General features: G+C 38.2%; 1 protein-coding gene across 12 annotated transcripts in view; it reads left to right on the forward strand.

Moving 5' to 3' along the window:
* ADD3 (adducin 3) overlaps window positions 1-26,658 on the forward strand; it is a 144,731-nt gene that overhangs the window by 95,124 nt on the left and 22,949 nt on the right. For 11 of the 12 annotated variants that reach the window (XM_063132621.1, XM_063132629.1, XM_063132625.1 and 8 more), the window contains one exon: window positions 18,940-19,160. In XM_063132621.1, coding sequence (XP_062988691.1) covers window positions 18,966-19,160 — 195 coding nt within the window. In that variant the 5' untranslated portion in view covers window positions 18,940-18,965. Of the gene's footprint in view, window positions 1-18,939; window positions 19,161-19,511; window positions 19,649-26,658 lie in introns of those variants that run through there. The other variant, XM_063132633.1, reaches the window with a different exon arrangement.

Consider the following 26,658-nt stretch of genomic DNA (forward strand, 5'->3'; position numbering starts at 1 on the left):
TATCTCATCATAAGGTAGTTACAAAAAAAAAAAAAAAATCACCTTACAGAAAATTTCTAGCAATAACTTCAACAGATCTTTTTGGGATTTTGCTTTAATTTGTACTTGTAGTGCCATTCCTTCTCTGGAGCAAAAATTTTGGCTGAAATCCTGTGGAAAAACAGTGGGAATTCACTTCCTGTCAGGAAATGCTGTTTTCAGTCTTTTATCTTATTGAAGCAACCATGAGTGAAGAATAAGGTATTAAAACATTAGAATAACAAGTGTCATGACTAAGCCAATATTTCGTTCAGAGAACTGCCTTAAAAAAATGTTGGTTGGATTTTAGAATGGGTTCAGTAATTCGCAGTTGGATTGAATTTAGGGTGTATTCTAATTTTTAGCCAAACCATAGCACCAGAATTAACCTCCAGAGCTTCCTGCTACTGTTTCCTGTAGTAAACGTGGCAAAAATAAATCTAGTAGTTTTAAAGGTGCTTCATAGTCATAATCCTCCAGCACTTCTAACTACTTAAGCAGCATCAGTAATTTTTCTGTTTACTACTCATTGTTGCTAACACTGAAGCTTTTGCAGGGCAGAGCTGGAACAATTCTAGTCACCTAGGAATCTCATGCTGGTGCCTAGAAACATGGATTTTTAAATTTTATGTACCACTATTCAGGAATCAAACACAAATATAAGATAATAATTTTAAATAGATTAACTACGACAGACAACTCAACTCAACTGATAGTTTCAAAAATATTTACTGCAATATATACTTGCCACCGTTGAACTCCAATCTAAAAATTCAGAATTCTCATTAATAATCATAATAATCATAATATATTTATTTCTTACCCGCCTCTCCCTTTGGATCGAGCATTAGCTTTATAATAGCTGTAAAATAAATATAATTACGCAAATGCTCCTATTTTTATACACACCATAAATACTGATGAATGCCACTTTTAAAACTTCAACATAATGTCAGACTATTACTTTCTCCATCAGCCTAATCAAACTTCAGACTAGGATAAGGACTTGTTTCTTTCTTATATTCTGTTAAACACAATAACAGTTCTGTGAAAATCAACGTTTTTTAACCACGGTTTAGCTAGTACAACACATATAATCCTGAGCTCTAAATTTATTTTCTTCACGGTACTAAGCTGCTTAATACATATGCTTTCACCACTTAATGACTTGCATGTTTAAATGGACCATTTCACATAACTTATATATCAGTATAGCGTTTTTCAGTGGAATAATTTCTCATATTCCAGTTCCAGCGATCAAGTATACAATAATAAAAAGTAGAGAAATCAAGTGATGTTCATGCATATGTGAACCAATCCTAAACTATTTATTTATTTATTTAGAATTTATTTATTTAGAATATTTATATACCGCTCCCCATTGAAAAATTTCAGAGCGGTGTACAAGATAAAATGAAAAACACACACACAGAATAAAACAGTTAAAACAAAATTTGAAAGAAATTTTAAAACTTTAGCTGTTTGCATAATTGTTACTAAAATCTAGATTGCACCATACGCTCTCAGTCTGTGCAAGCATTTCTGAACAACCCTGTGGATATAATTGGTAGCAATTACAGTGATTAAGGAGGTTCATTTGCCAACTTCCAGAGTCACTGGAATTGCTGATGCCTCGCTATGTGACTGCCCAGTTTACACTATTTGTCCATATGAACACACATCAAACGATGCTCAGGACTGCTTGCATGAATGAAAACAAATGTGTTGTTTGAACTGACCATATAAGTAAACTGCAGTTATGAGACTTAATTCAGGGCCTATACAGTCCATTGAGTTAATTCCCATGGTATCATTTGGTAGTGACTTTGATACAAATTTTAATGTAGAAATGGATGTTTAAAATCTTTCTCTTTGTCAAGAAGGATGAGTGACTGCCAGGCCTCCCCTGTGTTGGACATGATGGAAGTAATTAGAATTTCATTACATAGCTGGCACTGGTTGCAGATCCTTATGGATTCTCACAAAAGATTTTCTGTTCAGAATCTAAAATAGCAAGAAAACTCACATGTTTGCAACTAGTTTCCATGGCAGCTTTGTAAACTGATGTGAACAGACAGAAGGAATAACTGCATGATGGTGAAATTTCTCTGTTTCATACTTGGTTATTCTAATTCTGCATAACATAGGGTTTTTCTCCATCATAGGCCTACCAGTGGCAAACTTGGCTGGGTCTATTAAATTGTAATGCAAGGGAAATAGTATTTTTTTTTTCAATTGAGTAGATATTTCTTTTAGTAACTCCCCACACCTTACCTGTCATGAACCTTGATTCCACTCTGCTGTTGATATGTGAAGATTTGATTTCCTATCTATCAATTTCAGTTAGTAAATAATTAAATATATTTGTCCTGAAAGTAACAGGTGAGTTGATAGTTCACAGATCTTAGCTTCAATAACTTCTGTAATATTTTGCAGATACTTCAGAATGTTTGAGATCAAAAATTGCTGCACATTGATTGAATCAGTGAAGTACAAGCTCGTGCATATTGCTAATTTTCAAACAAGCATAAAACTGTGTTTCTCTTCAAGGAAAGACCACTGGCAACAGATAAATTTCTCTTCTGAAAAAGCTAAACCCAAGTTTGTAACATACTCAGATATTTTGAACAGGCTGAAGCTGTTTTGTGCTTGTGCTTGGTTTAGACAGAGCTCTTGTGCCCCTCCTCCCCCCCCCCCCCCCGCTTCACCATGCCACTTCCAGAGCCTCTGTGCCCATCCCCCTTTTCTGGGTCTGTGCAACTGTTTTATCAGAGAGATCTTGAAGAGGAATAGGAAAGCAAAAGTGGAAACTGGGGGAAAGGACCTGAAAGAAAGTATGTGGAGTGGGTCTGAGAACACAAATAGAAGGGAAATGTACAAAGGACTAGATAGAGGGGAGCAGAGAGCCTAGGGGAAAGTAGGGGTGGGGATAAGAGGGATGTATGAAGATGACAGGATGGTGAGGGAAGTGAAGCCACAAAAATACTGAAGAACTGTGGCATGAAGACAGCCAAAACCTACCATAACAAGACTTCTGCTGACATAGAGCTGTTATAATGTCAAAGAATGTTGTGGAGGAAAGTCTTTGTGCAGGTATAAGGGCAGAAAGATGCAATGAACTATTGGTGGGAAGAGATGATAATTTGCTTCATCCAGGGCCTTCTGTATCATCACCAGGTGGCTTTTATTTTCCTTAAAGAGAAAATGGAACAGTATTCTGTTTGAGTGCTCAGTTTAACATGTAGGTAGGTTAGTGGGAATAGATGTGGCAAGCTCAAAAGGGCTCAGATTAGAAAAGAAAACCTGTCCAGTTTTACGCGTATTTCATTTGGAAGATACGTATCTATAAGCTTGGTATATCCATCCCCCAAACATTTTTCTATCTATGCCAATGGTAAAATCTTCAAGTCAGAAATGCAATTCTGTTATACCTTTTGTACAAAGTTTACACAGTGAGATGCAAATTCAAGCCGGGTGTGTCACATAGCATTGTAAGGGAAATAAACAGTGGTGGACTCTTTTGCAGAATATATCACTAATATGGATTCTGAACTCACTGAATTTCAACTTAACATGATATTGAGATGATAATGTTGGTGCTGCCCATGAGAACTGCGTGTGAAGTTTAATCCGAGAGGCCTCTGGAGCAAGCTGAGATTCCTGGACAAGCATTTACTTTCTTCATTACAACAATAGTTTTTGTCTGTCTTCTCTCAAAAAAACTGATTGTACAAGTGGCCTTTATTTTAAACAAAAGGCTTCTAATGGCATGAACTATGAAATAGTCTTCACCCCTTCTTCACTCTAGGGGAGAGGCTCTGTTAATGTCTCACTTGCAAAGAAATATTAGATAAACAAATATGCGAGGCAGCGATCTCTGAAGCAATTTGGGCCTCCTCATTGAACATTTGTTTTGCCAAGTGAAGTATGAGCAGCTTGCTGGCTCCATGTATAATACAAATGTTAACCACTTAGTTGTATTTGGAGACTTTTAATCCATATTCAGGTCCTTCAACGTTACAGTGATTACATCTCTAATATTTTCATCACTTCACTCCATACATATATACTTCCAGTGAGTACAGTGCTTCCTACATTCATCAGCAATTAGATTTGAAATTATAAACATAAGCTTTCCTTGAACTCATGTATTTTAAATCCATTGCAGATTAGTTATGTTAAATTTGATCATCAAAACTACACTAGTAAACATAATGCAATTAGAAAATCATAGAGCATTTTATTCCATTTTGTGGTCAGTTCAAGCAAATTAAGGAAACATAAACCAATTTTAGGTTTTTAATTGGCTCATTATTCTCTAAGGAAATGCTATTTTTCTTAGAAATTTTGTTGTTACGGCCTAAAAGCAATTTAGATTACCTATTTGATTATACTTTGCTTTCTGGGTTATTTTATCCTTCCAAATATCTGAGGGTGGTCCCATCATGGCCAAGTTTCTGAAAATTAATGTTACTGTTAATAGAATCTAATTCGCCTCTAAATATATTTTTATCAGTTTAAAACTGCATTGTTACTACTGAGTCTTCAGTTTTTATAAGCTTTGCTTGATTCTATCTTGCTCTATAGTATCTTCCAAAAATTAACTGGTACTAGTTTATGACTGTGATTTATGATTATGGAATTGAACCATTAGCAGCCATTTTTGGCACTGGTTTTTTTTCTTACCAGACAACATAATAAAAAACATGTTCTTTGGCATTTTTTGGCTTTTTCTTAGGTAATGGTAGTCATATCTGGTTGAATGGTAAAAATAAAACCAATATTAGTTTTTTAAAGTATAATCCCAGTATAACAGTTAGGTCAATTTTTTAAAAAAGAAAATGTTAGTGTGAGAGTCCAAAATACTTAATATCCTTTAGTAGTATTTTGTACTTTGTATGATTTTATTCTGTAATTAAAAATGTTCACCTAAGAATGGCAGGATCCATCTCAAGCCAGTAATAACATCCAGTTCTGAGGGACTGCAGTACCGCTGATCTCTAAACACATCACAATGTTTTGTGGCTTCACATATATTTTGAGCTATTCTAAATGAAGGGACCCTACTCAAGAAATCTATTGGCAGTCATGTTACATGTTGTATGAGTCAAGGAGAATGTTATATCATAAGATGATTGCTTGTGCCCTAGTACCATGCTGAAACCTTTTCACTTAATCCTATGAGCCATGGCATCAGAGTGACTCATATGTTTGTACTGTTCATTGCAAACTCAGTGTAGCAAGCAGAGTTCCTTCTGAAAAGGTGGGCCATATGGTTCATGAAGATTTGCACAATTGTGTATAAGTTATTTGTGAGATGTCTAGCTCAGGGTAAATTAATAGTCAATAGTATCAGTGGCTTAACAGGACTATGTGAATTTAGTGAAAAATAGACACATGGATAACTATGGCTTCATTATCCTTATGCTTATCGCAACTTTGGAGTGCCAGTTACAGCATGGAACAGGGAAGACCAGACACCTTGAAAAGAAATGCTGGACTGGTGCAAATCACGGTGGATAAAAATCAATGATTTTTTATTTTAAAAAAACACAGATTTTTTTTTAATTTAAATTTAAATCAGATTTTTTAATAAAATGCTTTTTGAGGAAAAATCTATCTAAATATCATTTTCTATTTAAGATACATTATAGTCCAAAGGTTATTCATCATGAAATAAGGATTAGTTTTTAATTATGTAGCATGAGGCTGTTAAAAAATTTTGGTTAATGAAGTCCATTAATCCATTCACAATGTCATGCTCTTCCAGAGGTTTCTGTAAGATTATTTTTCTCCTTCCAATAAAGTACAGCAGAAAAGTTGTCCAAATAAGAATGATTAACCTATTCAACTGGAGATAGTTCACCTCACAATAATTTCTTAATTATCTATCTATGATGTGTTTCTAATAGTATAACCAAATCAGTATTTTTTTATATAACTTTAAAACTAATCTGAAAAGTTGGTATTCTAAAATGAAACCTTCATCTGGTTGTAAATATTAAGATTATACCAGCAAGAATGAGTCTTTGGTAACTCTGAGTTGTGTAAAATATAGCGAGGAAGAGTGCACTTTTGGGGTGGGTGGGAAGTCACATGATTAAATCGAGTCTTTCTGAGTAGTGATTTAAATCGTGATTTAAATCATGATTTAAATCAAATCTACCCTGGTGCAAACCAATGATGGATCCCTCACAGTGCCCTTATTACAGTAGCTGCCATTTCTAGATGTTTCAGTGGACATGAACAATAACATTGGACAATTCCTTTGTGCTGGATCTGAACATTTTGGTTTGTTGTGCTCATAGCCCTTTCTGAAACTCTGTGCAGCCCCTGCCCCTACTAATGATTATCAGTTCCAATTTTCTTGCTAGAATACCCTACTGGCATTCAAGATGCCATACAGTAGTAATGGATCTCCATGTTCTCACTAGGTGGCAGCATTTCAGAAGATTTGATAGCCCTTTTGTCTTGATAATAAAATTGATGACTTATGAGAGTTAACCCTTAGTCTTATACTATGTGGGTAAAGAGGAGGAACTCCAAGGCCCTGCACTATAAAAAGAGCAGGCACATACTATAGCAGTGTTGTTTGAGATCAGTTGTTCATGTAAACATTTGTAAAATCTACCAGTTGCTCCACGTCTGTCACTAGAGTTGCTCTCCTTCCCAACTTTTGAACCTACACTTGGAGCAAGGAGACAGCTGTTTCTGCTCTGACATTTCTAAGGATGGGCAAAGCCACCATAATTTTTTTTAAAAAAGGTTTCAATATAATATTAATCTGCGCTGCTACAAGTAATGAGAGAAAGCAGAGTGTTCTCTGATATTATTTGTCAGAGATATTCCTTGTAGGGAAAGTTCACATATGAGGTTCATGTGCAAAAAACATGCAATTCCTGATTAATTCCACCCACCTAACAGTAAGTTACAGCTAGTATGTCAGCTGTGTATCTAAGCAATGACTGAAAACTTTTCCTTCTGTTGCATAGGGAGACTTTGAAAAGAAAAAGTAAAAAAAAACTGATCTTGATTGTGCAAACGAGGTTAGGAGCCGAGGAGGTGCTGCAAGATAGGAAATATTTACAAACTTCCAAACTCTTGGCCTCAAAAAACATTGTCTAATTAGGACCAAACGTGTGGTGCAATTGTTCCTTGTACTTGTAATAATTATCTCGGTGGAACCATAGAAACAGTTTACAAACCATAAAAAGTGAAGAAAATTGTTCCATGACTACAAGTTTATTCACAGTTGAATACAAACAATAAAAATACGCACAATTGCCAGTTGATAGTAAATTAAGAATATCACTGGCCATTTGTTAAGTACTGCCAGATTTGTGAACTATATTATTAAAAAAAATCTCTTGTCAAAATCTACAACTATATGACTATTTTAATATGAAATGCCAAATGTAATGTTATTAAGTAAGGGATGCAAAAGGTTTCAGAAAGTTGGCTGAGTTCAAAGTCGCAGTGGGGTTCTTCCCACTGGGAGCCCCTTCACTCCCCCCTTCCATTTTCCTCCCTCTTTCTTTCTGCTGATGTTTACTTTTGTCCAAGCAGAATTAAGTACAGTGAAAATAAGCTAGGTCATGAGAACCAAAAACTAAAACTGGCAGTTTCAGTGCGGCAATGCATATGTTGCCAAGACTGCAGCAAAATCTTTCTATCCAAGCAAAGAAAAATGCTGTCATCTCTGGAAACATTTTTTCAACCCACTGATTTGTACATTTTTAAAAAATATGCACATTTGAACCTTAGGAGTTCTTGTATTGCTCTCACATCACAGAATTCATTGCCATGTTTTTTGAAAAAGTTTAAGCCTTTTACTGATCTGTATTCCCTTCCTCATGGCTTACTACCCGAATTTGTCAGCACCAACTTTAGGGTGGGGTAGGGTGGGGGGCTTAATGAGGGAATGAAACTATGCCTGATTGTTTATGATTAGTACAAAAGGAGATAGGCATTCACTTCAGTTCCATGTAAAAGTAAATTCATTTCTCTTTTCCTCAAATGTCTTGCATTTGTCCTGGAACAGTGACAAAAACAGCCAGAGAATCAGGCACAATTGTGGAGGCAACCCTAAAGTAACTGAACTGGGGATTAAAGGAGTAGCAAAGGCCATTTTGGTCGTACTAAGGGTTTCGGTTTTTTGCTATATACTACATATAATTTTGTTATGAATGTTGTGAATTATTTTGTGTACTTTAGTTCAAAAGCAGGATACATACAAATCTACTAAAAATTGTATGAACCATTGATAATGCATTTCTTTAGCTTGTAGCTGGATGTGATCCCTCAGATAATATTTCCCTTATCAACAGCATGTGAACATTTTCTTCTCATGGAGCACTCAACAGAGGAGGATACTTACACTAGTCACACAACATTTGCCGATTTTATCAATTACAAAAATAATAAAGAACTGCAGCAAATCTTTAGATGTAGGGTTCTGGTCTTTTTAATAGTGTTCAGCTCCTTTTGCCAATAATGGTACCGCAGTTTGTACACTGCCTATATTGTGTCCGTAGGTCACAATATAGGCAGTGTACAAACTGCGATCATCTGAATCCAGACTTAGAGTGGGTTCAGATGATCGCAGTGGGGAAAGATGCCATCGTGGCTTCTCCCCACCCCCAAATGTGCTGTGCAATTTGCATAATTCCCTGTGCTGCAGCTTGGGTTGACATGTCTGACCTAGCACACAGTGGGGATGGCCCCAAATCCATTCTCAAGGTTGTAGGGAGTACGAGGCTATCCCTGTCATGCCACATGCTGGGTTCAGATGACATGCTAGACCACACTGCAGCATGGGGAATTAAAATGGCCATTGTGCACATGGCATGGGGGAGAGAGGTCATGATGGCTTCTTTCCCCATCATGATTGTCCGAACAATCATATTTGTAGCAGATCCATAAAAATCAATGAGACAAATTAATCATGACTAACTTAAGTCCCATTGATTTCCATGGGTCTATTTTAAGTATGACTAGGTTTGGAGCTAACCCATAGTGGCATTTTGGATTAGGCTAAAGGCTCCAGGCATCATTCTAATCTTGACTGTGTTGATTCATGAAAAAGTGCTGGGTAAACAATGGGTAAACAATGCCAACCAAGCCTACCAGATGGAAGATCATCTAGAAAAGGATCCCTGTACAGCCCAGGTCTGTAAATGAAATTTCCTAAGCCCTACTCTACCTGCCTAAACACTTTGGTGGGTCTAGGCTTAGGCCTATTTCCTAGCTGCTCTGCTCCCAGCTAGTTTCACCAGATACTGCTTCTTGAACTGACATTTGAATGAACGAACACACACACAGACCTTGCTTTGTAAGTTTGGAATAGTCCTTAGCTCAATACAGAGAAGATTTCAAGGAACATTATGCAGCTGTCATTGTACCTGCCTGCTGGGAACCTTAAGCATAGCCCGTGACATGGTGCACCCCTATAGCACTCTAAAGGAAGTGGTCTGTCCACTTCATTCGCCTGAGTAGGGGGTTGCCCCACAGCAAGAGGAGGGGGCAGGCATGTAACTCTGACCCTCAGACTACTACCCCACCCCACCTTCAAATTCTACTGCAAAACTATGTACTGGTTAGGGATGTACATTAGACTTCAAAAACATGGGCATATTTAAATTAAATTACTGTGTTTAAAAACACACAAATAAATCCAGAGGTGTACACCCCAAGGGTCCACCTAGAATGTATGCCAAGTTCCAGGTGTCTAGTTGCACAGTCTTGGTGCTATAGCACTGACAGATGCACATTCTCTTTTATATAGATTGATTAAACATAAACCTTCAAGGATGAAACTTTAAAGTTACTCTTACCGGGGGTGGGGGGGAACCAAGGTGGAAGCTTTTGGGATCTCACACCATAAGTGCCATGGATCTGAATAATTATCCACCAAAGCTACCTTCTGGTAGCAGCCATGGAAATAGGAGCAGAACCATCATATCACCATGCCCCAAGCTCCCAATTTGTATAGCTGGTCCTGGAGTATACTCATAGTTGATAGTATTAAAAGTCACCAAGAGATCCCCGGAGAATCAACAAGGTCACACTGTCTCTATCCTGGCATAAAGCCATCCATTTAGGCACAATTATGATGCCAGTGTGTGCTCCTATGCTGTTACATGAGTAACTTAAGAATAAATTGTTTGTTATTAGTACATTTGAAGGCACATCTTAAGTGTGTTTGCTATAGTATGTCCCAGTGAGGATGTTGCTTCCTATACGTGTGCTTAGGACAACAACATTAAGTATATAAAGTCTTGAAGGACTTCTTTATAAACCTTCAGCTACTGCTCAATGTGTAGAGAGCACTCAAGAGAAACTGAATAGCCACTTTATTTTTTCAGGAAAGAAGTGCTTTCAGGATTTATGAAGTAGTTCTGTATGTGTTTGCAAAGCAGCTAGCATGGGACACCTTTGTGATAGTAGAGCTATAGAGATGACTGAAATGTGTTGGGATTAGTCAGTTGAAGCTGACTATAAATAGTAAGACGTGAGTTCCATTATGTAGGAAATCAAGAATCTCTATTATTTGGGTGCCAGCTGGAGATGTGGAAAATGGACGTTTCCAGAGAACAAAACAGCCCTGCTGACACATTTTTCCTTTGCTTAACCTGTCTCTGTGAGTAGTTTCATGAAGTAGTTGGGAATAGAGCAAAGCACTTTCATAGTTGATGCCGGAACAAAGTTCCTGAAAACTTGCCACCTGATTAATGGATGTTTTATAACAAAATGTGCTGCGGCCCTTATTGTCAGATTTGTTTGCCCTCTTTTGTTTGCTCAGCAGGCACCAAAGCTTAAAGGAAATCTTTTCCCAGAGCGAAGTTGGTGAAGGAAAAAATGTTAGGTGAAAAGAGATATGGAGAGAGAGACCTGTTGCTGTTGATTTTCAGTTTATTTGTTTCTGTAAAAAAAATTCCTATTGAGTAAGCTCTGGTTTTGTAATATTATTTATTTTGTACAAAAACATATTTTCTCCTGTTGTCAACAATTACCTTTGTGTCTCTTTTACTATGAAGTTACAACTGCTATGTCTGTGGGCTACAAGTCTAGAGTTTAGGGGAGGGCTATGGCCACAAACTCAAGATTGACTATTAAGACTGTCATCTTTTTTTAAAATAAATAAATAAATAGATATGTCTCTAGGCAACTTTGAAAATATTAACCATGTTCTATGAGGCAAGGATTTTTTTTTAATAAAATGCTTTCTTCTGTAATCCCTCTGTTTCTAATACAATTCAAGCTTTTGCTCAAGCTTTTTCAGTTTTTTACAATTCCAGAATATAAATATAGAATTAGTGGAACATGTCCACCTGCTATGACTTGGCATCCGGTCATGCTTTTGCAAACAGAATGCAAATCATATTAACTGTCTGAAAGGGAAATTTGCAAAGTAATGTGCTCACAGATACCCTAGCTGGTAATGTATTTTTCTAATACTGGGTAATTTGTCCAATCCCAGACTCCACTGGAGCATTTAGTAAAATTGTAATTAGTAGCCAGTGAATTTCAACAGAACCAGTTGAATTTCAAGCAAGAGGCAGAAATAACTGAAAGCAAAGAGTAAAAGGAGAATAAACTGTCAAAAGGAGATTTTTCTCTTTGCAAATTGTTGTTCGTCTCTGAAACCGTTTATGGTCAAAAACATGCATCGACTCAGAAACCTGAGTTTCAAATGGAAGTGTTTACTTAATTGTTTAGTTAAGAGGAAATCGTTTTAGAACTAAATCCAAGACACAGTAACAAATGAAATAAAAACAACAGCAAGTTTATGCTATTGAGAACAAAGTACAGATTAACATTAGTATTTTACTGTCCCTTAATCTGACAAATTAAGATCATTCTTCAGAGAATTTATCATATATTTTACTTTCCCCCAACATAGTTTGTGAGTTTAAACATTAATTTATATTATTATTATTATTATTATTATTATTATTATTTGATATTAATTCAATATCCCAAATGGTAAAGTACCTGTCAAATAACTTAAATTGCTTGTTTCTTTTCCAATGAGATACAAGACTTACTTTTGCATAGAATAATGAAGAAAAAATTCCATGTAATTCTATAATGACATGCATATATACCAGTAGGACAACATTCAAGTCATTCAGTATTGAAGCCAAACATGTCCTTTATCTTTTGTAATGTTGGCTGATTGACAATGTATATTAAAAATGTGGAGAAGATCTCTCTAGTGCATTGTATCTCTAAATATTGAATGTTTGAGTTCTTTGGACATTGTGCAAAGTATAAAGTGTTAGGTGACATTGACATATTTTTAAATAAATCCTTTGTTTTTGGGTAATTTCCCCATATCAAAACCCAGTCTTCTGCCAGCCAAGTCATTCTCCTTATTTCTTTCTCTCTCACATTCTGGATCACTACCCATTCTCTCTCTCTCTCTCATATATATATATTCTGGCTCACCACTCGTAGACACTCTCTTTATCTTTGTGACACCTCAGTGGGTGCCAAGAAAGGTGCCTGGGGACACACAAGAGTCCACAGGCAGCGCATTGCATACTCCCGCTCTAGATAGGAACGTCATTGCCAGGAACTTTTTTGACATGGTGCTTATTGTTGTTGTCGTCGTTATTACGTTGGCTCCTAAAGAAAACGTTTCTGTTCAAGGTTTCAGCTCTCTTGGAACAAGACCCTTTTAGTCCTGTTAAGGCCTAGGCCTAGGGGAGAGGAGGAAGAGGTCTAAACACATACACAAACAATTGTGACACCTCAGTATTTGTACAGTACATACATTCTTTTCAGGCCATTTGTTACCTAGGGAATCCTGTTTCATTTCTTAAATGTAGGACTTGGCCATCTGAATTTGCTATTAGAGGAAATGTATTAGTAATACATAAAATTGCCATGTTTCTTCACACTCTTTTTTTTAATATTTATTTATTAAACTCTATTTAACAAAGCAGTTTTAAAAAAGTTAAAAATATATATAAAAACATACAAGTCAGACAGCGTTTCTAATAAATACACAAACACAACATGTTTCTTCACACTCTTGTTTTGTTTTGTAATAAACAAAAACAAGAGAAAAAAGTATTTGATGGTGCCTAGACAGTCTTCCTGTAGGCCTTCCCCATTCTTGACCATAACCTAAAATGCAATTAATTATCCAACAGTTGAATGTACAAATGTTCTCATTACTTGTGGGGCTGGGGGACACACTATCAAATGGTGAGGCAGGTATGTTGTTGTTGCTTTTACGAGAGTCTCAAAGTGAAAGAAAACAATTCCTAAAGCTCAGTTAGTCTAAGTAGAAAAGAACTTGTGCAGGACCTTATTAAAGTATTCTGCTTGTCCCCATGAGGCAGTCATTGACAGTTTGACCTTTTGGGGAGGCCTTCCAAAATGGGATGGGTGGGTTTGTGACTACATTTCTCTGAATGTAATCAGAAATTGATTAATAATTTTTTGAACAAATGCTGGTCTTCCCCTGAAATGGGATTTCTCTTCTCCTTTGTTCTGCTTATATATTCAGTTTGTTGGTATCAGCGAGAGATATCCAGGCAGACGCTGGGAATGCATAGGTGGGGAATCCAAAATGCTAGTTTTATCTCATAGGAAAACCTGTCTCCTTTTGTAATAAGGCATGTCATATAATTATAAATCCTAATTAATTTTGTGGGGACATGGAGTTCAAAGGGTAATTAAATTGAGTATTTCTGCTATTGTATTTGCATAACTGAACTTAATGACCATAATTGGGAACTTGGCAATTGATTTCAAAGGGAGTGGTGAAAATTCTAACAATTCTAAAGATAGTAGTTAATGGCTGTTTAATCAATAGTTCTGAAATTTGTAGAATAGGGTAAACAGTGTTCTTTCTGGCAGGAGGTGGAAATGAACTCCTAGCTCTTTCTTTGGCTGATGAATGGACCAGATTGCTCATCCCCTTGGTTTGATGTTATTCCCGGGATGCAGGGGCTACAGGCTCCCAATGGCAGGCTGATGGCAGAAACCAGGGTGTGTTCAGTGTTTAGTGTTCTTTCAGCTCAGTGTTCTTTCTGACAGGGAGGGGGAAGTGAGCTCCCTGCAACTAGTCAACAGATAGAATTAAGTTATTACATAGGGCATCATAAATGATTCTGTGTTGTTGTTTGGACTGTATTCAGCTTAGAAGAAACAACGAAAAAAAGTAAAAATGCAAGAAGATAAGATGGAAAAACAGTCTTTCCAATTAGGAGTATCAATTAATTTTCCTTCTTCTGGTGTTTCACATAAAAATAACTTTAATAAATTAAGTAAATATTTTAAGATATGTCTCTTTAAAAATATGTTTCTGATTTGAGTCTTAAATAATGAATGTGTTTATGGAAAAAAACATAGCTACCTGTCTAGATGTGAGGAGACCAAATTATATCAATATGAAAATAAATTACATATACCTAGAGAAGTTGTGCCATTAATGTGCATGGCAGCCTACGAAGTATAGGAGGAACAGGGCCCTGTTCTGAAGAGCTAATCAAATATTCAACACAATAGAGGAAAGGGGGGGGGAAATGGAGACAGGCATAGACAGGAGAAGACATTGTATTTATTTTTATTTAACCACCACTTTCAATTGGTGTAGTGTGGTGTAGTGGCTAAGGTGCTGGACTTGGAGTCGGGAGATCCAGGTTCTAGTCCCCACTTGGCCATGAAAACCCCCTCCATACTCTCAGCCCAACCTACCTCACAGGGTTGTTGTTGTGAGGATAACATGGAGAGAAGGAGGATTATGTACGCCACCTTGGGTTCCTTGGAGGAAAAAAGGTGGGATATAAATGTAATAAATAAATAACTGGGCAGTGGCAGCCAGTGCAGATGGCAAAGAACTGGCATAATATGATCACATCAGTCAGTCTAAGTTAGCAGACTAATTGCCCTATAGTGGACTAACTGAAGTTTCCAGGCTGTTTTCAGGGGTGGAACCATGTATAAATGCATTGCAGTAATCCAAACAGGGAGAATGCCAGGGCATGGATAACTGTCACAAGGCTATCTCTGTCCAGGTAGGCCCAACTATATCAGCCTAAGCTGATAGAAGGCATTCTGAGCCACCAAGGGCACCTTTACCTCAAGTGACAACGATGAATCTTAGAGTGCACACCCACCCCACTACAAACTCATTCCTTTAGGGGTGAGTGTACCCCCCTCCAAGAATAAGATGATCACCTCTGAACTGGACAAATGAACCAATCATATCAAGTATCTCCCTCTTGTCTGGATTGAGTCTCAGTTAATTGGCCCTCATCCAGATCCATTATCCTGTCAAAGCACTGGTTCTTAATATCAAGTGCCTCACCTGTATTAGATGAAAAGGAGAGATAAAGCTGGGTGACACCTCAGCTCATATGTCCAGATAACCTCTTCTAGTGGTTTCATGTAGATGTTGAAAAGCATGGTAATAAAATAGATCCCTGAGGAACCACATAGCACAACTGCCATGGGGCAAAGGAATAATCCCCAGCACCATATTCTGGAATCAGCCTTCCAAGTAGGAGCAGAACCACTGCAAAACACTATTCCCCAAATCCCAACTCAGATAGCCCATTAAGAAGAATACTTAGTCAATGGTATAGAAAGCCATTGAAAGCACCAAGAGAACCAACAGGGTTGCACTCCCTGTCCTTCTCCTGGCAGAGGCCCTTTGGGATGCTTCCAACGGGCCTGCAATAAGTATCTCTCCCCCAAGGAGTAGGCTGATACATTTCACCTGGCAAGAAATGTAATTACTCCACAGGGATGGGGCTGACTTATTCCAGCAGGCTCTCTGCAAGTTGTGTCTTGTTTCTTGGTGCAGCATCAATTAGGAGATCTGAGGAGGAGGAGGAGGGGAGTAAGTGTCCTTTCCCAGTCTCCAGTTCCAGCTGCTGCAGTTTGCTGCAATTATAAAAATATTTTTGGATAATAAGAACTTTACCCACTTTCATAACACTTTTAAAGCTTTATATAGATAGTGGGTATGTTGAAATTTCAAGTAGCCTGATCCTATGGGATCACCTTAAGCTGCTGCTGTATGAACTGGGACTTTTGCTGCTGTAGGTTAGGTATATGACCAAATGCCTGAGAATCCTTATAGTATTTTGTGTAGTATCAGTTCTTGCTGGTGAAGCTTGGCTGCAGTAACCTCCCTGCCAAAGCATCACAAAGACCCTTGCATGGAACAAGTGCACAATGCAGGTTCCTGAGGAAAGCTTTATACTGCTGTATCAGAGTGGTGTTCTTTCTCCAGCTGAAAAAGCTGGTCTGTTCACAGCAACACTTGGACCTGTGCCTGTGTATTCCTGTAATGGAATGCTTCTACATAAGATCAGGCTGTAATATGTCATGAGTGGAATCACAAAAGTATATATTTATTAAGAGAATACCAAAGTTATCAATCTTCTCTTATAATATTGACATATTCAAATAAAATGTAAGGGGTAGTGTGAGAACAGGGAGAGCATTAAATGTGAGAATTCCTGTTTCTTGGGGAAACTGAGGGGCCATTCAGATGCTTGCTTGAGTTGTCCTTTGTGGACATAGGTGAACTTGGTCATCATGGAAATTCATTGTAAAGAAACAACCTGAACTGGTTATTTCACACAAGAGTTTATACATTATTTAAGTATGATATTTATATGCTCGGGATTTTGTTTTGGGTTCTCAGGAATATTTAATTTCTTTCCTTCCAGTAGTTTGCCCAGCACCCAACTCGGGAATTACTGCTCTAAAGAAACTTGCCACTTGTCAAATAACTGCTGCTGCAAGCAAATTGAACAGCCTATGAATCTACCCATTCTCATTTTTGTACATCTTACCAAGTTGGAGAATCCCTGGATTTGCTCTTATTAATATTTATAGTTTCACCTGCTGTATGAGGGACAGAGTATTACACTGAAGACAAGACCAGCATCCAACCCCCCACCAAAAAACCCCACCCAACCTCTATGTAAGCAGTTATGCATTTAATACTATGCTGATCTCTTGTTTACAAGGGGGTTTATGTTACCAAGTAGTGGTCACAATCCAATAAGGAAGTTCCACACATTTAAATAAAGCTACTCCATCTTCAGCAATGCTAGGGGGAATAGCTCAGTGTGTTCCCTTGCTAGACCTGCATAGCCGCCATTAGAAACCCCTATTTGGAAATCTGGATCATTGTCACAGTCCCATTCCTCTATTCATTTCTCTTAAATAATATAAAGAATATATTTAGCTAAAATCTGAAAATAATGTCATTATTCTGTTTCTGAGTTGCAGAATTAGAAATGAGAATTTAGCCATTAGACATGATATCCAGTCTAGTATTTAACCACAAATTGAAGAAATGATATTATGTGAACATGCCTAATGTGAGAATTCAGACACTTATTCCTGTTCAGAACTGTTGTTTACAGTGCGAAGATTTTTTTTTTACTTTCTACAGCAGAATATTTAAAGTTCAGGCTGGGGAAAAATCTTTTGCATTACACAAAGGTGGAAGAAACTGAACTTAGATTTTCTCAGAACTCTAGATACAGTTCGGTGAAACTAATCATGTGACCTTCCCAATATCTGAGCTGTTTTTGATTACGATCTCCTCAGGGCTTAGACACCATCTGGTGGTCTGTTGAGATCTGCTGTTAGCAATTTACAGCAACTGAAGTGTTATCTTCCCAGTGAACTTACAATCTGACTTTGAAGTGATGCTACTGTTATAAGTGTGTACGTTACAGGGTGGCGATTACAAATGATGCACCAGTGGTTCACAAATACTGGATGGTTTAATAACCAGCCATTATTTGTGCTCACCGCTGACCCCCTTACACCATTTCCCAGTCCTGGAAAAGGTAGAGAACTCTGAGATGGAGTAGAGTTCATCTCTATTTTCATACTAGACTTTAGAGTGAGGCAGAGATAGTATGACTCTCCCTCATGCTTCTTCCTCCTAAGTCCAACACAAAGTGCATGAGGCCCTGGTCTGTGGTTACATGTAAAGGACTGTTGGGGGTCTTTTATATGTCTTTGCCAAACTTTGAAGAAGCATAAATATCTTGGTTAATCTCTTGTGCTTAGCACAAAGATCTGTTTTTCCTTCAGAGTTCTCTGCCATTCATAAAGAATTTGGAGGTGGGTGGGATTTTGTGCTTGTAAGGTCGCTTTGATTATTTGTTTTTAAATTCCATTAATGATCACCCTAGACTAGAAGGGTAATTGTCACTGACATCTAGATTTTAGACCACTGGTTAAAGAGGATCCAAAACTGAAGAAATCTGAAAGGTCCCTCGGGCAAGTTCATAAGATCAGTTCAGGTGGCCTTTGACGCCTATAAATTGGCTTCCATAGAATTCATATAATTACTCATTGGTAGCTAGTTTAGGGTGACTATATGAAAAGGAGGACAGGGCTCCTTTATCTTTAACAGTTGCATTGAAAAGGGAATTTCAGCAGATGTCATTTGTATATATGGAGAACCTGGTGAAATTTCCTCTTCATCACACCAGTTAAAGCTACAGGTGCCCTGCCCTCCTTTAAATCTGGTTACTCAGCTTTAACTGTGGTGATGAAGAGAGAATTTCCCCAGGTTCCCCATATATACAAATGACACCTGCTGAAATTCCCTTTTCTATGCAGCTGTTAAAGATACAGGAGCTCTGTCCTCCTTTTCATATGGTCACCCTAGTATACAGTAAACCTAGAACTGTGGCATCTGCTTCAGTGAGGATACTACAAGGAGACGTGAATGGATTGTTATAAAATATTAACACTTCTTGTTGCTGTTTTCTGTTTTGTAGAACTACAGGGCTCTGAGTACATTTGCCGCTCTCTGTTTCTCCTTAGGAAGAAAAGAGATTGTATTTGTCCATGCTTGTAAGGTCGCTTTGATTATTTGTTTTTAAATTCCATTAAATCTCTCCTGACTTATTAATGTTCCAGGTGAAGAGAATAATCCAGATCAAAGCATGAGTGCTGAGACGAGCCAGGGGGTAGTCACAACCCCTCCACCACCCAGTGTGCCTCACAAAGAGAGATATTTTGACCGCATCAATGAAAATGACCCTGACTACATCCGTGAAAGAAACATGTCTCCTGACCTTAGGCAAGACTTTAACATGATGGAACAAAGGAAGAGAGTAACACAGATACTGCAGAGTCCCGTGAGTAGGATTCAAAGGGGAAAAGGAAACAAAACTGTATATCTTCATTTTCAGAGACTTGCATTGTTGTATGTTCATTTTATATACATATACACACACAAATACAAACTGAGCAAAGAGAGAAACACACAGACCACATTATAACAAGAAAGAATACCTCACGACTGCAACTTTTCATGTGGATCATCAGTGGATAGTTTGTACAGTATTTGTTTGCACAGTTTTCATGTGCGAACAAACAGCCCTTTATCCTGAGTTTTGCTCCCCCCCCCCCCTTAATGCTATGCTTCATTAACACTGCACAAAAGTAGCTTCCCCAGCTACATGACATTTCATTGCTGCTTAGACACAGGGAAGAGAGGGGAAGTCATTGGCCAGATACAAACTGTTGGGATATTTACATGCAGATCGTCATTCCACACTTACTTTGACTTCTGTACTTAAAAGCTGCCTCTAATGCCTTCACGTGATTTGGTTTGTTGGAAAAGGTAAACTATTTTTACATTATCATCGCGATAATGTTTTGGAACACCAGCTTAATGTACATTCCATTGTGAATTCAATGACTCTCATAATTGTAGTCATGTCTGTTTAACTCCTTCAGGAGTCCAAGTGAGATTGTAATTTGTCAAAATCTGTAAGAGATCTGGTTTTCTGCTTTTAAATTTATGTATTTGTTGGACATTATCCAATTTTTATATGTCTGTGTGCCAAGGAAACAAGACCAGCCTACCATCAAACAATATACCACAGTCTATTTAGGCTGCAATCCTGTACATGCTTACTTGAGAGTAAGCCCAAGTATGTGTGCATAGGATGGCAGCCTAAATGGACAATGGAACTTGCTTCTGAATAAAACATGCATGTTAAGGTAGTGAATAAAACATGTGTAAGGTTGCACTGTTAAGGCATCATCTCTGTGTAATCATTTTTAAGAAATGATTTTCAGTCCTGATCTAGGCATGTTTTTTTTTTACTTCAGGCATGAGAATGCCTAAAGTTAGCAATACAAAGAAATCCATATTCTTATCTCATCTTTGTCCAAAATGCATAATATTGTTAATTGTATATGAAAGATTTACTTTGTATTCATACCTGTAATAGCAATTGACCTCCTCTAGTTTTCATGTTAAGTGAGCCCACTATTCATACAATTATAGAGCTAGAAGGTACCTCAGAGGTCATCTAGTCCAACCCCTGATCAGTGCAGGCTGTGCAGTGCAGGATGTAGCTACAGCATGGCTATCCACTCTCTGCTTAAATGCCTCAAGTGAAGAAGTACCTACTACATCCTGGGATAATCTGTTCCACTGCAGAACAGCTCTAACTGATAGAAAGTTTATCCTATTCTTTAGCCAAAGTTTGGTTCCCTGCAATTTTCACCCGACACTTCTAGTCCTTCCTTCAGGCAGCAGAGTACACATTTGCTCTATCTTCTGCATGACAGCCTTTTAGATATTTAATACAATTATCATGCCTCCACTTAATCTTTTCTTCTCAGTGTACATACACAGCTCTTTCAATAGTTCCTAATAGGACTTAGTTACCAGACTGGTTGCTCTTTACTGGACATGCTCCAGCTTGTCAATGTCCTTCTTAAAATGGGATACCCAGAATTGAACTCAGTACTCAAAATGCAGGCTGACTAATGCAGAGTAGAGTGGAACTCTTGCTTCTTGTGATCAGGACACTGTGCTTCTGTTAATACTGCCCAAGAATCCATTAGTTTTCTTAGCTGTTGCATTGCATTGCTGGCTCATATTCAGCTTGTGATCTACTAAGACACCTTAGTAGATGTAGTAGATCACCCTTTTTACATGTACTGCTGCTAAGCCAAGTCTCCCTGTCTTTGTTTTGTTTGTTTTTTGTACCTAAATACAAGACTTTACATTTATGTCTGTTGAATCTCATCTTGTTAGGTTTGGCCCAGTGTTCCAGCCTATCTAAACTGTTTTGAATCATGATCCTGTCTTACATGGTGTTGGCTATCCCCTCTAGCTTTGTGTCATATGCAGATTTGATAATCAACCCTTCTAATACCCTCATCCAAGTCGTTTATTAAAATGTTGAACAGCACAGGGCTTAAAACAGAGCTCTGCAGCACTGCACTTGAGACCTCCTTCCAGAAGGATGCTGAGCCATTAATCAGCACTTTTTGAGATTGGTTGCTCAACTTGCTGTGGATCCACCAAATTGTTATATTGTCCAACCCACATGTTACCATTTTATAAAGGAAGATTAATAGCTTTGGTGTTCTCTTTATAAATATGTATTTCCTGACAAACCCATGTTCCTAGTAATCAATGCATTATTTTCTAGATGCTCACAGACTGCCCACTTAATCATCTGTTTGAGAATTTTGCCCATTATTGACATCAAGATGACGGGTGTGTAGTTTGCTGGATTTACCTTTCCCCCCCCCTTCTTAAAGATAGGGATGACATTTGCCCATCTCCAGTATCTCACCTGTTCTCCAGGAGTTCTCAAAGATTATAAAAAGCAGCTCTGAAATAATGTCTGCAAGCTCCTTGAGCACCCAGGGATGTGATTCAGCTGGCCCTTGAGACTTGAACTCATTTAAAGTAACTACTTCTTTCATAGAATCATAGAATAGCAGAGTTGGAAGGGGCCTACAAGGCCATCGAGTCCAACCCCCTGCTCAATGTAGGAATCCACCCTAAAGCATCCCTGACAGATGCTTGTCCAGCTGCCTCTTGAATGCCTCTAGTGTGGGAGAGCCCACAACCTCCCTAGGTAACTGATTCCACCGTCGCACTGCTCTAACAATCAGGAAGTTTTTCCTGATGTCCAGCTGGAACCTGGCTTCCTTTAACTTGAGCCCGTTATTCCGTGTCCTTTATTTATTCTGGGCTGCAAATCCCTCCATATAACATTTGGTCTACTTGTACCAGGTTGAACACAACTTCCCTTGTGGGAGAAAACAGAAGCAAAATAGTAGTTCCACTGTCACCTGTTAACAATTCACCATCTTCCCTAATTCTGTAAAACATGGAGCAAAAGATGTTCCATTAGGAAAGAAAACACTATGTCTGAATAAACTGTAGCGTGCATTTTACATAGGCCACTTCAGGCATCTAAATAAAACGCAAACTATCATTACTGTGTGCAATTTTCTTTTCAATGAGAGCAGGAACTGTGTTTTTTATATTATACAGAACCTTCTACACTCTTGTGCTAAAAAAGTTTAATAATGGTAGCTATGCTACTGTTTTCTAAGGTGCTGCTTCACAGGTTTGGGAAAATATCCATATTCCATTATCAAACTTTTAGAAAATATCATTGTAGATGAAAGTGAGTATGACAAAGTAGATTTAAAGCACATTAAAAGGTTTCTATTTAGTTTCTCTTAAGATATCAAAACTCTGGCCAGAAGCAAATTGCAGCCAGTACAGTTCCACTGAAATTGGTGTTATATGATTTCTGCAGTCAAAGTTCTTAATTGCATGGAGAGCCTCTGCAGACACAGGAGGCTCTCCTGTTCAGACTGTTACCCTCTACATGTGCAGGGCAACAGATGCAACAAGGTGTGGGGGGTGGGGTGGCAGGGCTGAAGCATTTCTTTTTTCATGTGTTCATACAACGCAGTAAGTAGAATGCCTGAAGAGTGCTAATCTGTTTCTTTACTTCCCCAGTTGAATTCCATAGGTTTAAGAATGGTTGATGTAAGTTCTGCAGGTGTTTGTCCCTGTCCAAAGAACCGAAGGGAATACAGTTATGCCTAATGCTTTGCTATACACTATGGATTATGTGGTGTGAACTAGAAGCATGTGTTTAAATGTAGTAGTCCATTTGTTTCTGGAACAAGGTGGTATTTATATTCTATCACATAATTGTTGTGTGGAATCCAGAAAGTAAACTTGCTGTGTGGGCTGGCTCAGGGAGTTCTTGAATTCCTCGTGGAATTTCTCAAGGGCCCCCTTCCACATGGATCCAGATGCTGAAGTTGTCATTGATGAATGTTGGATATAGGAGATACGCGTAAGGAGAAGAGTTGAGAAAAGTTAGATAAATTCCTGGAGGGTTAGATAAATTCCTGGAGAAGGCTATCAGTGGCTACTAGTCATGATGGCTATGTGCTACCTCCAGTATCAGAGGCAGTAAGCCTATGTACACCAGTTGAAGGGGAACATGGGTGGGAGGGTGCTGTTCCACTGTGTCCTGCTTGTGAGTCCCTGGTTGACAGCTGGTTAGCCCTCCCAAGGCGGCTTACAACTATGCATAAAAACAGTATAAACATTAAAAGCAATAAAAGCATAGACAGTAAAATAGCAGTTAAAAACAATTAACGCTAACAGTAAAAACTAACAATAAAAGCAACAAAAGGATTCATTTATGAGAAGGACATAGTAAAATAAAACCTTTTTAAGGCCTTCTTATAAGCCTGTAAGGATGGTGTATGGCGGACCACCGGTGGGAGTTTGTTCCACAGGTGTGGGGCCACTGCTGAGAAGTCCCTCTCCTGTGTGGAGACCCACCTGATTTTTCTCATTGGTGGGCAGGTGAAAAGGGCCTCTCTTTTTAATCTTAAAGTGTGGGCAGGGTGATATGGGTAAAGGCAGTCCTTCAAGTAGCTTGGTCCCAAACCATTTGGGGCTTTAAAAGTCAAAACCAGCACTTTGAATTGGGCTCGGGAACATGCAGGTAGCCAGTGCAGCTGGTGCAGTATAGGTGTTACGTGGTCAGATCGCCTCACCCCCACCAATACTCGGGCAGCCGCATTCTGCACCAGCTGAAGTTTCTGAACCGTCTTCAAAGGCAGCACCATGTACAGCACATTACAGTAGTCTGGCCTGGATGTGACTAGTATGTGGATAACTGAGACAAGGTCCATCCTTTCCAGATAGGGCCGCGGCTGGCGTACCAGCCTAAGCTGGTAGAATGCACTCCTGGACACCGCAGCCACCTGGGTTTCCCCAGTTAACTCAGATTCCAGGAGGACTGTAGTTTATTTCCGCAGGACTAGGGCTCCTTAGTGCTTAGGGTGTGTAGATGGTGTTGTGTTCTGCACAGCTGAGATTATGGTGCAAGTGGTGCTTCTTGCCCACAGTTTCAGGCATTGCATAATGCTGGCATCAGTGCACAATGTAAAATCCAGCCTGGCATTTCAACTGTGGAGTCTATGGAGAATCTTTCTTTCTGGGTAGGTAAAGGGAACAGCAAATTGAAGTTACATTTGCTGATTCCTTCTTGCTTTTTTCCATGTCAGCCCTGCCTATTTTTTCATTTGTGTGTTACATAAAGTGGGGTGTAGATGGCTTTTAGTTAGCTCTAGTTTTATATTGTCTTATCAGCAGTTTCCAGACATGAAGTGATCTGAGCACAATTCTGATGCTATACTGGTATTGCCAATAATTTACTGGGGTTTTCCTCTCCTTTCTTTTTCCAGATTTAGAATAATCTAGCAGTTTTAGTAATACTGTAATGCAGATAATTAAGACCTTAAACCATTAATTCCTTCAGCATTTTCCACTTATCACCCCCTAATTTGTGGCTTTCCCATCAAATAGTACAGTATTCTAGCCAGTCTGCTTAGAGCATATTTGCTAAGTTTTATAGAGACATGGTATAATAACGTGGTTGTTTGTTTTGTTTCTTACTAAAACCAGATGGATTACATTTACTAATGTACAAGTTCATCCACTGGTGTTTTTTTTTTCAGATGTCAACATATGAAACATTATTTAGCTGGAAACATCTGACTTTCTGAAACTGTAACTGTTTATTGCTAACAGTGCCATTCAGGGACCAAATTTTTTGGGAAGCGGGTTTCTTCCTGTGAAAACCAACTCAGAAAACTGTTATTTAAGTGTTTCTTGACTATTGGGAGCTTGGTCAAGAAACACCTTCACTTGTTTAAGTCCACTTTCCCAGCATCCTTTAGTTTGAGTTTGGACATCCACCCACACAGTCCCTTAGGCTCTCTGGTATGATTTGCTGTGTGAGCATCTCTTGTGTTAGTCATGGTATTTTACTGTGTTTTCTTCACTGAAAATACCAGCTTTCTGCAAGTTCAGCAGCCAGGAAAACATGCTACGCAGATTTTGACTTCTCTGATAGACAGGATCATTGTTATATCTTTGTACACCAAGTGCAAAAGGGATTCTTAATTAAGAAGAGCTACATATTTAATATACATAAAAACCAGGTTGCTTCATCTTCCACATAACAAAACAAAATGTCTGTTTTTCCAAACAAATAAAAATAGTAAATACATAATATGAAGCAATTCTGTGAGAACATTTAGATCTTGTTTGAAGATACTTTAGTTCCCTTTTATTTTCTCTTCTGGCAGCAGTCTTGCTTTATACATCACGTTCTTAGCCCAGAGACTTTCAAGGCAATGTACAAGTCTTAAAACCTTTTTGGTTTGGTTTGCAACTGAAGACATGCTTACTTGGTGTTAGCATTTGTCCTCTGAACAGCTGATAAAACTCTCACCACAAATACAGGAAAAATATGAAAGCTAACTCAAGAACCTTACAGAGTTTTGCTTTTCTGAGTTTCTGCAATATCTTGCACGATCCACATAACTCTTGGCTGAAACATTTTCTTAACTGAATAAAGTGTAGTGTACAGATTTAGTAACAATCCTTCTAACAATTGCTATGGTTTCTTTTCCTGATTCAGCATTTTGTCAAGTATTTCATCTGAAATTATTATTTCCTGTTTCACTTGAAAAAATACTACATTGACTATTTTATATAAATATTTAATGTGGCCTGTCAAAATAGGTCACACACATTTGAAAGGGATGCTGAGTAGGCTAAATATTCATTTTTAAACAGCACTGAGATGTCATGGAATAGTAATATTTACAGTCCTATTATGTAGTCAAGACTATGTAAGTAGAAATTTGACATTCACACATTAAGATTCCAAATATAGATTTTAGCTTATGTTTCCTATGAACAAAGCCACTGATCTGAAGTGCTTTGACATACAAGATTTGCAATGCATCTGACTTGTAGACTTTTGCAACTGGAACTGGGTATGGGTTGGCAGTGGGTGTATAGCCAGACTGACTGTTGGATGACATGGGATCTTCTACAAGTAAGTGGTAGCAAAGCCAGGGTCAGAGGGGTCAAGTTGCAGAGGTCATAGAGCTGTATTCACTTTGCTTTTGGCACTGCTATATGGCAGCAAATGTTTCTGCTGCTTCTGACAGCTACTTTGAATCCCTATAGTGGCATGCATCAAGAAAAGGTGTGTGTGTGTTACGCACATTTGCTCCTGAGTCAAGCCTATAACTAGGTTGGCAAAGTTTTTTGTGGAATGTGCATAATGTGGAAGCTTGCATGTTTGTAATAGCAAACTAAAATACTTTGTTTCAATAAAGTTTGTTTCATAAAGATCAGGTAGACACAGCATAACTTTCTGCTTTGCATTGCACCTCTTAGAGTAAATATTAATACACGGTAGTGCTCAGTTCCGCAGTATTGCACAATGTCAGAGTCCACTTCAGAGAGCATCAGGACAT

Source organism: Elgaria multicarinata, chromosome 8 (assembly GCF_023053635.1).
Source record: "Elgaria multicarinata webbii isolate HBS135686 ecotype San Diego chromosome 8, rElgMul1.1.pri, whole genome shotgun sequence".
NCBI lineage: Eukaryota > Metazoa > Chordata > Lepidosauria > Squamata > Anguidae > Elgaria > Elgaria multicarinata.